Here is an 11,689-nt window from a genome sequence, read left to right on the forward strand (position 1 = left end):
CACCTTGGGAGAAGTAGCTAGGAGTAGAAAATTTACTGCAGCCTCAATAATGGTGCCTTCTATCCCTTTCTCTCTGGCCTGTGACTTAGATGATTTCCAATGTTCTGAAATCCAGAGCATCAAAGCTTTTATGATACTTTATATTTAAATCCAAATTTTTCCTTTGCCCCACAATCCTTGCTTCCATTCCACAAGGAAAACATGTGAGCCCATTCCTTACAAACTAAGACTTGTCAAGTTTAGATGTTTCTAGAACCCTGAAATTATGAAGGCTTTAACATTCTTGCTCTTCAAATGATTGGTACCATTGACTTAACCATTTTGGCTTTCATAGGTACCTAAGGTCCAGAGCAAACTTGCATTTTTGCATTGCTCTCCAGCTGACTTTGCACCTAGCCAGTTATCTATGTCTGGGAGACCCAAGATTATGAACATTGTTTCACTCCGCATAGTTGATGTGATCTGCATTTGAAGTTCTTCCTCCTAGATTTTAAGTTATCCATTTTCCCATATCTAAGGGATGATTTTACATTTTGCGTGTGTCATACATTTCCCTGGGAGGCCAAACCTTTTACCATTATAGACGTGTAATATGAGATCTAAATTGTTACTTTATACCACTTCCTTTTTTATATGAAAAATTGTTACGTGCCCCTTCTCTCTTTGCATGTGGGATAAATTATTTACATGTTTTTAAGTGTGTATATGTGTCCATTCAGAGCATTTTTTTCCATCAATGTTGTAAATCTCTATTGAATAGAGATTGAAAATCTGGCTACAAAATCTTAGTTCAACAATATCCCATAAAGGAAAAAGAAAATCAGTAATAGAAGATCAAATTTGCTTACAAGCATCATCCGTGCCAGAATTTCAAGCGAAAAAAAAAAGTTATTTTAAAGTTTAGGGCTGACCTGCAGTCATGAAGGGATTAGAAGCGACTGATTTTGGCTTTAATCAAGCATTTTTATTAAAAGAAAATTGACCTAAACTTGTTTTTCTTTCCTCATTCCTTCTCGAGTCAGCATTCTGGAGCAGAAAATAAGTCGTTCAAAGCAGTTTAAACTTTAAAGCAATCTCACAGAAGAATATAAGATTTTGTTTGAATATCCCTGTGGCTAAAGAGGCAATGTCAGCAGCATTCAAGGGTAGAATACATGGAGCAGTTTCTAAGGCGGCCATGGGGTAGAAACAAGAGCAACAGCAGAATGCAACTGTAAAATAAGGTTATCAACTGCGTATAGAGAAAGAAATGGTTGGAAAAGTAGCAACCAAACTCCACCTTGGCATGGATGAGGAAGACTTCCACCTAGTAGTCATAATGAAAAAGTGGTGGGTATAGCTTGGGTGTGCACCTAGGGTGGCTAACCACTTATAACTTTCACCCAGCATTCCACTTCAAGTTACTTGAAATTCTGCTTTGGCTCAAGTGGATAGGTTTTCTGCTTAGCAAATAAAAGTTGGCATTTACCCTTTGGCATGCATTTTCTTTCGTTTAAACTTTAAGCACATAACTTCTCTGCCCAACATGTAAAAATGATGGCAAGAGTGAGTTGAACTTCAGTTTGGGTTTTAAAGTGACATAAGTTGCATATATCTCTGCCTGGCATAAAAAGGTGCTATATATAACTTGGTACACTTTTAAGAGGGTTTAGCCATCAGAAAGGTCTGCCCAACCAGAAAAGTGGCATAACCGCCTTGTAGTTCTGCCCAAGTTCATAAGCATGACAAAGACACCATAAAGTTACACCCTTGAGTTAAATTGTCACTAACAAGCTGAGCATACTTTTTAGTGGCTTAGCCACTTAATAATTCCACCTCATGTTCATAAAAATGGCAAAGTCGGTTCTGCCAGAATAGTTTCAAGTGACAAGTATACATGTAGAAGCGCCTAACAATCTAATAAGGAACAGTAGCAATGGAAACTTATGCCTGGACTGGTTTTGGGCCTATTTCAGCTAATCATCTTTTCCCAAAAGCACACCAGTCATAATTTAAAGCATCTTCTCTACCCCATGAAGGCAGAACGCATTCATTTGAGACTGTAAGGAAGACAAGTTTCAGCATTTCAAAGGGGAATATCAGCACAGTTTCAAGCCGCAAAGAATTTGGGCTTGTGTGATAGTTTTCAAAAAATGGAACAGTCAAAACAACAGCGGAAAAGTGCAGTCATATGATTGTCCTTTGCAGCAGATCATATTCCATGGTTTCTGATTTGTGGATGTAAGTTTGTTGTTTAAATAACTAGGGTTTTTTGTTTTCCATTTCACTTTCAGATGCTTATAATTATTTTTTCGTATTCAAAGGTGGCGACAAAATCTTTGAATTTGGTTTTCATTTCTTAAGTTGTGCTGCAGCCATGCTAACAACAACTTCTATGCTCGTCTTACCTTTTGTAACAGTATCATAAATATTCCAATATGTGAACCAGCAATTAGGGTATCAGTATTCATCAAAGGGTTCACAAGTTTCAGAGTGAGGAGATGCATCAAAATTGCTATCTCTATTTTATTATATGTTTAGGTTTAGATTTGCTTTAAAGTTCCCTTCTTTCCAGCAACCTTTGACTATTTCATTTCAAAGATCTTTTGGGTGTTTAACTAAGATTATTCTAAAGACCCAAATATTGGGCATTTGCAACATATAAATAAATGCTTTGAACACATAAACTGAAGAGAATGATGGTGGATGCTATACTTATGCTGTCGAAGCTATTGTGAAATCTATGTTTGTAATTTCATAGACATGAAATGTGAGCACTAAGCGTCAAGCTTTGTATTGATGTCACTTTATTCATTTTGGTTGTAACTTTGCATGCAAACTAGTCGTTTAATATTTGGAATCGTGTGTTGTTGCAAATCTTATCCCTTTCAAAATCTTGTTTGCATTGAATAATTGGTTTCTGGCTAAAAGGTGTCATTTGTGTGTGTAGATTAGCTGTTTCATCCTTTATTATTTGGAAACACCATTTGAAAAGCACTCTTGTTAACAGTCTGGTACCTCTATCCGAGGTGAAAACATTGGCAGATAGATATTAATTTATCATTATGCAAAACCCCCTCAATAAATCTTCTATAATGTGCATACTGTTATATCTTGTCTATAGTTTTTACTTTTTAGTCTAGGGTTAGTTTAAATTTGATTTAGGTTAATTTAGATCTCAGGGAGCTTCCCCTCCAAAATCGAATAGAGATTCTATCTCAAAAATTGTTTCATTGTGTTGTCTTGCAAAAGACAAATTAAATCACTAACAAGTGGCAAGTTAACCTATGCAGTCCCATGGTAGGGAAGAGACATACTCCTTCAAAATGAATATCTCCTTGATCTTGTTCCTTCAAAATTTAAACATCTTTGGCTTTAACCTTGAATGCAATCCACTAATTGCCCACTAACAGTTCACCTATCTCTACTTATCATGAGGAAGAGAAGTGAACTTTGTGTGAGGAATGGTGTGGTCTAACTTCGTACTTGAGGAATCGAATTGTCATTGTTATCTGCTTTAGGATCATTAGTTGTGTTGTCTTGGATAAAGATCAAATGAAAATTTCTGCAAATCATCCTCATAGATGTCTGTTAAGAAATTTAGAATACAATGAATTCAACCAAATTATCTCAGATGAATCAGTAATCGACACTTTAGGAAGACTAAACAGACAAAATCCTTTCTAAAATTAAAATATGAGATCGATAAAAATAAGAGTTAATTTATATTGCATTATAGTGTTATGGCTAGGTAACAACAATATTACAATTTTGAGAGCATAAATATGGAAGTCAAACCAACACTTGCACTAGAGTATAATCAGGCTGTGGGATGGAGTCTAACAAATCCTTTGAGCCTGCTACTCACTATCAATCACAATGAGTTGCACCAAAGTTCTAACTCCCACAGAACACATGCCCATTGATGACCCAGGTAACCTACAGATAATTTTTCATGTAATAATCTCTTAGGTTTAATAAATCTCCTGCCTGTACTACTATATGTATAGAAATGCTAATGTTTTCACAAATGCTTTAATAAAGACCTCGTATACATTTTATTCTCCATCCTGATGTCTATCAATGTACATAAGATGTGCAATGTGATACAACTCAAGACTTGGAAGATAAGACTGTGATTCACAACTTGTAGGGTGCAAATTTGTAACAATATATATCCTAAATTTAGAAGAATACAATATCTTAGGTTTAATAAATCTACTGCATATACTATTATATCTGTAGAGCATGCTAATGTTTTGATAATACTTTACTACAGACCCCGTAGACATCTTATTCTCCATCTTAATGCTTATCAATGTCCTTAAGATGTGCAATGAAATACAAGATTTGGAAAATAAGATTGTGATTTACAACTTGTAGGTTGCAAATTTGCAACATAATACATCCTAAATTGAGAAGAATAAAAGTCATTTAGCTTGATGTTCTTGTACATTAGAAGTGTCTTATTTAGCAGCTATGCTTTGGCAAATCCTTCAATCATTCATTACAATGCTCAGTCCCTTTGACCACCATAATTATTTGTTAATTATAATAATATTGTTTTCTTTGCTTCCTAATAGTTTAAAATGGATTCAAGATTTTCCTTTGTCTTGATTTCAAATTTCAAAATTGGTATGTTATATGATTTTCTTTCCTTCAAGAAATCTGTATCTAAGCTGCATTCCTCAAGTTCATCCAAGAATCCTAAGCTATAATCTACGAGTAAGTTGAAGCACTTACAACCATGATGACCAAGGTAAAAATCCTGGAAGGCATGTTGCCTATGTATGCAGTTGCTTCCATCTGATTTCATGTGATATATGTGTCTGATGTGTGTGTGTCTGTGTCATAGTTAATTTTCCTCTATGATATTCAAAAGGGGATTACCAAGAAAAAAATAATCCAAGGATGTTAAACCTGAGAATGACCTTTCCCGGGAATTACTAACATTTTGAACATTCGATAGATACCAAGTACCTGATTTACAGTGCAATAAATAGATATCCAAATTGTGATACTCGTAGAATCCAGTGGTATCTTTTGGATAGAACACTAAAGGTCAGAAGGATAACCCTGCAAGTAAGCAGTCACCAGCGAAAAAATGGAGGCAATTTCATTCTCTAAAATCTGATTACTTCTCAATTGCTTGTAAGTAAGTACTTGTAAGAAAACACCAAAGATTACCCAGCTAAAATTTATGCAGCAAACAAAATAAACGAAAGGATAAAACACAATACCTTTCCAACCCGAGGGGCAATCAACCAAGCAAGTGTAACAGTCAATAATCCAGTAGCGATAAGAATGCCAGTTCCTTCAACAACCCATTTTGCACGTGGATGCATGTTAGGGCGAAGATCGCCAATGGGAGCGTTATAGACTTCATCAGTCGTAGATTGTGAAACAGTTGCTGTATGCAGGCGTGGATTAAACCATGATGCAATCTCAGTAAGTCGTTGTCGCCTTACTGCAGCCGCTGCATCTGGATCCACACTAGGATTCAATTGAATACATGCAGAAGTGACCTCTCCAGCAGCTGTTCTTGCCCTTAATGATTCATACTCCTCTACAGATGCTTTGACTTTGTTCACATCTGCAAGTCTAACATTCACTGCTTCACTCCCGCATATTTCACAATGAATTGATCCATGACTAACAAACCACCGTAACAAACAAGCATAATGACCTAGTGCAAGCTCATTCTTGCAATGGCAACCCAACTCAATGAGATAATCATTATGATTGAAGCCTAGACCTTCTTCTAAGTCTTTGTCACAAAGAAGGACCTCTCCATCAGGACTCACATATTTGACATACTCAAGTGTTTCTTCTTTCTCTTTTTCAGAACATGAATGGCTTGGCACACACTGTTTATCACCTTTGACAGACAAAGACTTCACACTGAAACTGTGTGACCTTTTGATTAAAGGGGGGGAGATGCCCAAAAACTGGAGAGCAGCTTCTCCCTTATTATCAGGTTCTGTACAGTGGCAGACTCTACAGACCTCTAAAAAATCCTGGTCATCCTCACCTTGATCTGAACTAACAGATAACTGGATATTTTCATTCTCATGAATAGAGACAGGATTCTCGTCTGCTGTGCCTGGTTTTCCAGCAGGTAGCCCCATCACTTTCAATTGAAGAATAAACTTCAGACAAAATCTTTTGACTGCTTGCTCCCACCAAATCAGTTTCTACATCCACCTTTGCAATTCAGACACCTGTCATTCAGTCAATTCCTGTATACCCTTAAGCTTACCTTCCTTCCTAAAGTGCCAAATATGTAATGCGTCTGAGTGCAAAGAATAGAGAACTTAGGTAGGATGTCTGCCATAGATTGGAATAACAATCTTATATTTTTGTTGGTTAAACTGAAGCCTATAATCATGCCCCTAAACTAGAAAACGCAAGTGCAAAATGCAGGAATCTTAACATTTGCAGAAAAACTGTGATTAACACTCTAAGCAATCTGCAGTTACAGCAATTTAAATAAACTGAATTATGTATATTGAAATGTCAAAGTAATGTGTAAGACCCTGATGTCCAGTGCATTATCTGTACTCCAGGATTGCCAAGGGTACACAAGAAAAATCTGGGTCTTCATCGGTCCTTATATGTATCTAAGCAAGCATTCATTGATTCTGTCTGTTTAAGCAACTTGTAGAAATCTGATGCTTCAAACAACAGATGTTTCTGGACATGCAACTTGGCCATGCACTTTAATGTGCTTGCTTCTGCACTGCTAACCAATGAAATAAGTAACATCAGCAAAGAAATGTGTAAGACAAAGCATTCTTCAAAATAAATCTGCGCAAGAATCAGAAAGAAAAGCACATAGAAGCTTTCAGTATTATGCATTGTTCATTTAAATTTCTTAAATTAATTTATACTAGAGACCAGCATGTAAAGAAATCTATTTATATAGCAACTTGTCTTGGTATGTGAAATAATCCACACACATCAACTGCAATAAAACCACTAACAAATTTGATATTGTAATAATATTTCAACATTGCTCCCTGCATTGACCCTCTTTCAAGAGCACAGATATGATCTATATCTAATTGAAATTAGTTAGTTCAATTTTCCCTTGTACAGGGAATTTCCATAAGTTTCAATATTTACAATATGAATGCACAACATAATGATACAATTCATAAAGAAGGTTGGAATCTAGTACAGAATTTCTATAAAAGAAAAAGTTGAAATAACAACATTGTTTGAAAATATATCCTAGAGGATGGACATATGATCAAGGGGCATGTGAATAAAACAACAAGGTCAAAAAGGCTAGGTGTATACCTATATTTTGGTAATATCTAACGTACGAAAGACAAAATTTGAAGTTAAAATCTGTGATAAACTTGTTCAGTTAGAATCCTTTTACGTCGCGACATTCCACTAATGACCTCAACATTAAGAAGGCAACTACATATCATAGAAATTGCAAATACACTGTTATTTGAGTTTTTACAATCCAGTAATAAAATGGAAAAATGGAAGTGAACCAATTCTCTGTTCCACTTTATAGTCTATCCTAATTCAGAGGTTCAAGCAAAAACGGCTTCAGTGCTTTGTTCAATTGTTTGATATGCTCTTCTGTTAAGAGTCTTCATAGCTCCAACAGTTAAATGTCAATGCGTACAAAGAGGACAGGAAGAGCTGTATCAGGCGGCCCAGAGAGGAGGAAAACAGCTCCTTGGTGTAGTCATGTCACTCCTATGTCCCATCAAATTTATATAGCAGTAAATTTCCAAGAGATTGGATGCAGATCCCCTCTATTCAATAGATGCCTCGAATAAATTGTTTGGAAACAGACAACCCACTCTCAAGGTGATACTAAGAAAAGTCAAAGAGAACTAGACTCTTGACAGTTGAGCAGGCATAGCAGAGAGATGTTATCAAGAATATGCTAAATTAGACTCCTAACTGTTGATTAAAGAGCTCCCACACAATTTTCTACCATAAGCTCTTCAATTAATAGCAAATAGATGTTGTCAAGAATATGCTAAACTAGATTAAAAAAGTATGCTCTCCAATCAGCTTAAGGGCTATAATTATTATCCATCTCCTCTAATTACTACCTTAATAGTGGCATATTTTATGCATTTTGGTACTCCTGAATATATTGTCCATACTGCATATTGAGCCTCTGGAATTATGGAGATCAAACAGAAACATTATATTTTGTAGTCAATAAATAGCAGATATGATCTGAAATTGTTTAAAATGTGCAATTTTGGTCTATGCATATTTAATATTTTCTTCTCGTCAAAGCATTTCCTTCTGGATTAAGAATCCTGACTTTGAAATACTGAATCAGTGAATTATAAACAACAAAGTGGGGGAGAGCTGATGGTGATAATCAATTTAGATAAAATTCAGGAAAAACATAAAAAATTAGACAGATCACATCCCAAAGTAACTGCACCAATGTGAAACACATGAATTGCAACCTGGAGTCTTCAGATTATCCCTCAGCACAGGTTTTTTAGATTCAAGGTAAGATTGAGACTAAGATATGTACTAATTATTGACAAAAGAAAAGGAAGTAGTTTATATGATTGCAAACATGCAGTTGTCAATGTCACTCATAAATTAATGCAATCGGTAAATGTGGCTTTCTAATCTGTGGTATAATATAAAGATTATGATTTGGAATATCTACAGTTCCAAGGTCCAGATACTTGCGGTTCAGTTCTCTCTAGCTTTATTGGTCCATCCTTATGCACATTACCCAGAAGTATAAGGGGGAAACAAACAATGCAATTATATCTTCCCCATGACAGTCCATGCTTAGTATGTCTTTCTTGCATTCCAGGATACTATGTCTGAGGAACTGTCGCATTGGAAGTCTGTTTTCTTTAACAGAGGACCGCTTCATACAAGAATCTTGTTTAAAATTTAACAATTTCCTCGTAATTTTTTATTGCTAAGACTCCAAAATGTTTCTGCATTGAAAGTTACTCAAATTATAATTTTGAGATTCTTTAGATAATTTCACATGTTTATCATTTGCAAAATATAACAAGAAAAAACAGTGTGCATATCCTCTCTGTTTGTTCTCAATTTTTTGAACAAAACTACAAAATCTTCATCGGATGAACGCCAAATGCCATCTATACAGGAAAATTATCATTAAATTTCGGATACAGGAAAATTATAAATAAATTTCGGAAAAAAAAAAATTAAATCAAAACACATATTGACTATTTAAACTCCAGATCGATCAATGCAGGAAGTATATCAACGGAATTTTGAGAAAAATACAAATATAACTTGGAAAACAATCAGTAGCACGAATCCATTTTCAACAGATAACTGTTAATAACACTCTGGTTATATAATGGGACGACAAAAATCGAAAAATAGACTGATTTTCTCTTAAACCCTCAGCAAAATCAAAAAATGACCAGAAAAGAACCCTCTAAGTTGAACAAAACCCTTTATATTATAAAATCAACATCGTAATTCTTGAAAGCTACGCAACTTATCAACTAAACATCTTCTGATATATCTAAATCATGAAAACAAATCCAACCTAAAACTGGTTAAATGTCATCAATAACTTCTTGTAAATGCAAGAAAATAAATAAAAGCAAGCACTCACCGAACGTAGATTTGTCACCCGAAAGCAATAGGATCAATAACAGAAACAGATTCGACTATGTATAATTAAAAAAGTTTAGAAATAAATAAAGTGTGCCCCACTACGTATAAAATGCGTAACACTGTAATACAAGCTTTCACCTAAACAATGGCCACCGAAATACAGTGACCAGTGTGATCTGTGGTTTTGCTTTCTAGATAATAATTATATGATAGGAATATGCCGTTTTCTATGTTAATTGACGGGGCCTCGATAGTTGTAATTTATTTATCACGTGAGAATCTAACTTAATTTTTAAACAAGTCATCCATTTGTCTGATAGCCATTACATTGTCTAGTTGCCATGCACTCCGAGCAAATTATTAACTAGCAATTGCATCTTACTGTGCAATGAGTAGGTCGAAGAGGTATGGAAGGTGAATTATGTAAAATTTTAATTTATTTTTTCAAACATTTTTATAGTTTATGAGTTCAATTGGTAGGTCATATAGTTAATGGTGGTGTTTTCACAAAAGAGGTCTGAATCAAGATCTATCACCAAAAGTCTCTTGTTTTCTTTGCAATAGGGAGAAAGGGAGATATAAGAATAGAAAGAGGGAGATGGAGAGGGAAAGGTAGAGGGGGAAGAGTGAGATAGAGTGGGATAAGCAAATAGAGATAAAGAGGAAGATAGAGAGAGAGATAGAGATGGAGATGGAGATGGATATGAAGAGAGAGAGTCGAAAAATTAAAAAAATTAAATGTAACTAAAATTTACATATACAAATTATATATTTATTCATAATGTTTGAAAATATAACAATAAAAAATACATTTATTTTTAAAAAATCATAAAAATAATTTATTTGTATAAAATATTGATACTATTTATAAAATTATATATTTTAAAAATAATATAATAAACTTATACCAAAAAAAAAAACTTATATACAATCCTCTAAAAATCATTGAGCATAAAGAGAAATCTATGTATGTATATTGATAGGTGTATTTATTTATTTACATAATAATAATTTTTAAATTATTTTTAGTTTAAAATTATTTTATAATTAGAGTTTAAAATTATTTTTTAATTAATTAATTAAAAAAAATTAATTTCTTTTAAAATATATATTAATCTTTCAAATAATGAAAAAAATCATTTATTTATTTATTTAATTATAAGATATTTATAAATAAAATATATTTTGACTATATATTTTTGTAAATTTAAAATAAAAAATTTAGTATAAAAATTTGTTAAACAAATTTTATTTAATTTTTTTTATTTCTAGTATTTATAATTGCATCTATTTATGCTTTTTATATTTTTTAAACATGTTATAACTAATTTGTTCTTTAATTTATATTTATGGACCTATGATTTTGTTAAAAACAATAAAAATATTTTTTATTAGTGAAATTTGAATTTTAAACATAACACTCAAGTTCACACATAAAATTTGATCCAAGATTAAAACTATTGAGTTACAAATTCTTTAATCAAGAGATATATTTTGTTTTTAGCATAATTTGAGAATTAAGATTGCTAGATGTGTCGAACCAATCAAAATATCATTATTTAAAAAAAAAACTTAATATTTTATAAAATCAATTATTTATATATTTTAATATAATAATTATGAAAATAAAATTAAAAAATTAGAAACTTTTAAATATATAATTTATTATTCATATATTATATTTGTTATATATTCTCGTATATTAATGATTAAAATTTCAAAAATAAGTACTTATAGCAATTAATTTATTTTGTTTCAATAAAAAAATTAAATTTAATAATTATTTATACCTTAGATTTATTTTATATATATATATATATATATATAATAAATCTACAAAATTCATTTTTAAAAAATTAAATAAAAGGAATTTATTATGTGCCCATGTTACTAGATTGGGCATTAAATACACATTATATAGTGTCTTGGTATTTGCAAAATAAATTTATTGGTAAAAATGAACTATGAAATGAAAAAGATGGGGCCCCAAAAGGAGGAATTAGACATTGTGAATATATCTCGTGAATGGACGAGATACAAAGAAATATTGAAGGACAACATATGTTAATAAAATAATAAATTAACTGAAAAATCGGAC

General features: G+C 32.8%; 1 protein-coding gene across 3 annotated transcripts in view; it reads right to left on the reverse strand.

The window, feature by feature from the left end:
* The window catches only part of LOC131054614 (uncharacterized), a 55,072-nt gene extending 45,256 nt beyond the window's left edge, over positions 1–9,816 (reverse strand). Inside the window, exons 1-3 of one of the 3 annotated variants that reach the window (XM_059221344.1) lie at positions 9,590–9,816; positions 5,220–6,718; positions 4,960–5,055 (exon numbers count right to left, since the gene is read on the reverse strand). In XM_059221344.1, coding sequence (XP_059077327.1) covers positions 5,035–5,055; positions 5,220–6,107 — 909 coding nt within the window. In that variant the 5' untranslated portion in view covers positions 6,108–6,718; positions 9,590–9,816 and the 3' untranslated portion in view covers positions 4,960–5,034. Of the gene's footprint in view, positions 1–4,959; positions 5,056–5,219; positions 6,722–9,589 lie in introns of those variants that run through there. The other 2 variants (XM_057989157.2, XM_057989158.2) reach the window with 2 other exon arrangements.
* Positions 9,817–11,689: the final 1,873 nt, after the last annotated feature.

This window comes from Cryptomeria japonica, chromosome 5 (genome assembly GCF_030272615.1).
Source record: "Cryptomeria japonica chromosome 5, Sugi_1.0, whole genome shotgun sequence".
Lineage (NCBI taxonomy): Eukaryota > Viridiplantae > Streptophyta > Pinopsida > Cupressales > Cupressaceae > Cryptomeria > Cryptomeria japonica.